The sequence below is a fragment of the Ursus maritimus genome, unplaced genomic scaffold (genome assembly GCF_017311325.1).
Source record: "Ursus maritimus isolate PB19 unplaced genomic scaffold, ASM1731132v1 scaffold_5, whole genome shotgun sequence".
Lineage (NCBI taxonomy): Eukaryota > Metazoa > Chordata > Mammalia > Carnivora > Ursidae > Ursus > Ursus maritimus.
In genome coordinates, this window is record NW_024426663.1 from 47,125,918 (window position 1) to 47,130,445 (window position 4,528).

At 41.9% G+C, this 4,528-nt stretch overlaps 1 protein-coding gene across 1 annotated transcript; it reads right to left on the bottom strand.

The window, feature by feature from the left end:
* Positions 1-406: 406 nt before the first annotated feature.
* SCGB3A2 (secretoglobin family 3A member 2) lies at positions 407-3,526 on the bottom strand. Its single transcript, XM_008691424.1, has 3 exons — positions 3,472-3,526; positions 804-1,006; positions 407-430 (listed from the first exon to the last, which is right to left on the bottom strand). Exons 1-3 carry the CDS (start codon positions 3,524-3,526, stop codon positions 407-409), a joined length of 282 nt encoding a protein of 93 aa, XP_008689646.1.
* Between the last annotated feature and the right edge of the window lie 1,002 nt (positions 3,527-4,528).

Consider the following 4,528-nt stretch of genomic DNA (forward strand, 5'->3'; position numbering starts at 1 on the left):
TGTCAGATAATACTTGGAAAACTTTTCATTTTTATATTTAAAAAATTCTTTAGAAGTGAGGGAAGAGGAGCTTTAGGGGTATAGAAACACTGTCAAAAGAGCAGTTGAAGAAAATGGAGATGTTTAGCTTAAAGTCAAGCAGAGGGGAAGACATAATTATGTCTTCCCGAAAATGTGGGTTCTCTTGATAATAAGAGGCTCTCTGGAGTTTATAAGTCAAGGGAAAATTTATCTAGTTAGGCTCTTCTGAACAGAGCTCCCAGAAACAAACACAGGACAAAATGAAATCTATTCATTGCTTTATTCGTTCTTTTCAGGGGTCATTACATCTTAGGATGGAATGAGTTCCAGCCCAGAGGAGGAGAGCACCATTCCCCTTCCCCTCCACTGCTGTTTTGTGCTGACATCACACCAAATGCGACAGCGCCTCCTGAAAGGCAGAAGGACAAGAGTAAAAACAAAGTGGCTTGCATGTGCTTAGCATGTTTCCAAGAATAGTCACCAGCCTATTCAGCCATATTTTACTGATGTGGAAATGGAGGCCCAGGGTGGTTAAGTCCCAACTAGAATCACTAAGCTGAGAAATGCAAAGTCACAATCATAACACAGGTCTCTTTCATTCAAAAATCCCTTCTAGAAATGTAAATGTTGCACCTTCCTTGAGATTTCTGGACATGCAAACTTTGAGTACATCTGGGGAAATGCATGTCCACAGGTGAGCACAGGGTGAGTGGGAGTGGGGGGGGGGCATTCCGGTGGCTAAGCTCTGCCCATTGACAAATGAGCCCACAACCTATAGTTACCAGCAGTTTCTTCACTGCCTCAGAGGCCTCTGGTCCCAGCTCATTCACACACTTTCTTAGCCCTTCCACAAGGTGCTCAACAGAAATGCCCAGAGTTTTCAGAAGAAGCTTTAATGGATCCATAAAGGGGAGAATATTGTCCACAGGTAAAGGTAAGGCTTCATTGATAGCACCTGGCAAACTGTCGATGAGGAAGGCGGTAGCTGCAGAGCAAAAGGGAAACTGAGTGAAATAAGCACATATGACTCCTGTCTATGACTGCAGTACTTTCTACTGTGTCCATCAATGTTCCATTCCAGTCTCACTTGATTTCCCATGAAAACTTCTGCCTCAGGGCCTTTGAACCTGCTGTTCTGTCTCCTTAGAACTTTCTCCAGATAGCTACATGTCTCTCCTCAAAGGTTACCTCCTCAGAAAGATATCTAAAATAGCATCATCCATAATCCTCTAACTTCCTTTATTTTTTCTTATCATTACCCAAAATGGTAAATCTCACTTATTTATTTCTTGCCTTCAACCTCTCACTAGTATGCAGGCTCCATGAGAACAAGGAGTTTATGTTTTATCCACTACTGTACCTCATTCCTGGAACAGACCCTAGCATATAGTAAGCACTCAGTAGATACTGGTGGTTGACTGAATAGGAACGTACTTTGCATGTGGCAAATCTCCACAGTCCATGGCTTTCAGGCCAAAGAGTAGATTCCATAATGAATCTTCACTTGGGGACATGCAACCCAATCAACCACAGCCCAGGAAATTGCTCCCAACCAATTCAACACAACACTACAAACATAACTGAACTCCAACTCTGTCATGGTTAGTGCAGATACATAGATAAATAAGACAAGGACATTCCATTCAGAGAATTTACACAGTCTGGTGGACAATAAAGATCTGTACATACTACAGTGTGGCATGTGCTGTGCTAACATTACGGATAAAGCTCTGGGGAAACATAAGAGAAGAGATGACTAATTCTAATGTGGTAGAGTGTTGGAGCAATCTTCCCGGAGAGATGTTGCTGGTGCCGTGTCTTGAGGCAGAATCCAGGGTCACAAGGTAAAGTATGGGAGGTGCATTTTAAAAAGGAACAAAGTTAACAAGGGCACTGAAATGTGAGGATGAAAATGCACACACTGCCTGGAGATCCTTCCAGAGCAGCTGGAATGCAGAATTTCAGTGAGGTATGCTGAGGTGGGGAAAGGAGGTAAGGCAGCAAAACCCAGGTGAGGTGAGATTTTTCAGAGCTTGGAATGTCATATTAATGCATTTTAGACTTTTTTCCCTAAGGGCAATGGGGAGGTATCAAGGCTCTTTTATGGAACAATTGCATTTTGTATCTTTGGCTTTAGAAATATAACTTTCACACAGAAGATGAATAGAAGGGAAAGTGTAGAGAATGAGAAAAATACATACAATATACATTTTTACAAAACACATGTGCAAATATGTAAACACACACATACATGCGCACACACATAAGAACACATATCTTCCTAGTAAGACCCTGCCATAGTTCATTTTCCTTTGGAATCCTTTCCATTCCCCATTCAAATCGTACAAGTGGAGCCCATGCATCTATCTTCCCTTCATCTTCTACCACCTATTTTCCCTCCAAAATTCTCCCCCATAGGAGGGATATTTATTACCTTCCACCCAGCTTTCTGTTGCCACCTCTGTAGATAGTTGACACTAGTTACTAAGACAACAAAATAGTCAAAACTGGTGAAGTTACAAATCGGTCCAAAATTTCAGTAAAAAGCACAAACCAAAGTTGCCAATGTGGGTGTGGGCAGCACCTAGTGTCTCACGATTAATCTCCCTACTTATTTTAAAGGTTTTGGTGACTGTCTTCTCTGTATATACTTATATACTTCCAGGGGAAGACCTTCAAGGCTTTCTGTGTGTTGAATGAACAGCGGCTATCACTGTGCATTTTGCAGACGCATCCAAATATATTTTCCTGTAGTTAAAATGACTCCCTTCAAAAAGAATGGATCAGTTCCCATTCTCCTCCAAGAATCCAACTTCTATACCCCATCTAGAAATTGAACTGTTCGCCCCTCAGTTCTCCCACGGAGTTCTGGCTGTATATGTCTCTGTGCATTAGCCTAGCATCATAGTGACTTCTGTCTGAAGAAGTCTTATCTCCCCTATCAGACTACAAGAACCGTGTAAACAATCTCTGTGTCTGCTTCATATCTAAATCTTCCAGTGCTTATCCAAGTGCCCAACAGGTTGTAGCAACTATCCATTGACTGTGTGAACAATAAATGTAGCCATGTCTCAGGAGAAACAACCTGGCAACTGATTACAGATAATAGAAAGAATGACTCCATATGGTCTCAAAAGAAAGTAGTTACAAGGTGAGATTTTGACTCAAGATTAATAAAGAAAAGAAAAGCTACGGTGACAATGTTCAAGAATGTTGACCTTTAGTGTGAGTTGGCTAACGTCTTATGTAGGATTCACTAAGGATAGTATTTCTATCGGGTTAGAGCTTGGTAGGCTGGGGTGGGGATGGGGGTTGCTGCATCTGAAATCCCTTCTGACCTTTCCATTCTGTGGCTCTAAAATTCCCTCCACCATATTCCTCTGGGAGCCTGGGCTTACTGATTACACTCCTATTAACAGAAAAGTAGAGATATGTGTTCAGGCTACTTACCAGAGTAACTGCAAATGCTGATGGTCACCAGCAGAAACACAGTTACCAGCTTCATGACAGGTTTTCTGTGATATTTACTTGGAGTTTAAAATTGAACTGCAAAATGCAGTGAATCCACTGGGCTAGTGGCTCCACTTACCGCACTAGGTGCGACAGCTGCTTTCTGCACAGGCACATATTTATATATCAGTAATGACCTAATTTCAGTCACTACCACTTGACTCACCCCAGAGAAGAGCATGAAGGTCATGTTTCCTCACTAAACAAACTGGAGATTTTTCCACTTTCCGTCGTGTTCCCACAAGAAACAAAGCCCTAACATGAAGCATTCTCAAGGACCTCTCATAAAAGCCCTTCCTTGGACAGAGATGCCAGTGGGAACAGAGAGCTCTGAGAGTCCTTGTCTTGAAAGAATCTTGAAAAGAAGGGGAAGTTTTACATTGGGATTAAAAGGAGCAAATGTTCCGTTTTCCTCCAGCTTTCTATTCATTTAAAGTTTGCAGAATCATATTACCTGATAAGCAACCTACTCCTGGAAGCAATCAGGAGGTCCATCAGCTGTAGTATATACAGACTCAGCTTCATTGCATTTAGTGCCATATTTCCCTAGCATTTACCTCCACCCGCCCCATCCCCACTCACACATCTGCCACGGTAAAATCTCTTGGTTTTTCTAGTATCTCCCAGTTAGTCTGAGAATCCCTAGGGTGTGCCTTCTCTGTTCTCATACAGAATAATAGGCTATAGTATCTAAAACTCAAAATGCCTTTGTAAAAACCTAGGATTCAATATTTACTCTTGGTGTAATCTTGGATTAAACTTTTTAAATCTATAGTATTGGTTTCCTCATTTAAATGTTGGTGTGTGACCCTAAGGAAAAAAAAATTTCTTTTCCAAGACCCTGTCTACGTAAATAATTTAGGTCACCAAAACATGCATTTCAGAACCATTCCAGCAATCCAATCCCACACAATCACACAAAAGAAATACCATGCCACCCATAGGAGCAATCTGCTTGCAAGGCTGCCCCCCACCCCCCCGGAGCCAGGACTCAACC

Bases quoted from the DNA above. Each gene is read 5' to 3' on its own strand.
- SCGB3A2 (XM_008691424.1), bottom strand. From the start codon at position 3,526: ATGAAGCTGGTAACTGTGTTTCTGCTGGTGACCATCAGCATTTGCAGT. The intron at 1,007-3,471 runs GTAAGTAGCCTG...TTTGCTCTGCAG, and splicing joins CAGCATTTGCAGTTACTCTG to CTACCGCCTTCCTCATCGAC. The intron at 431-803 runs GTAACTATAGGT...TCTGCCTTTCAG, and splicing joins AGGCAGTGAAGAAACTGCTG to GAGGCGCTGTCGCATTTGGT.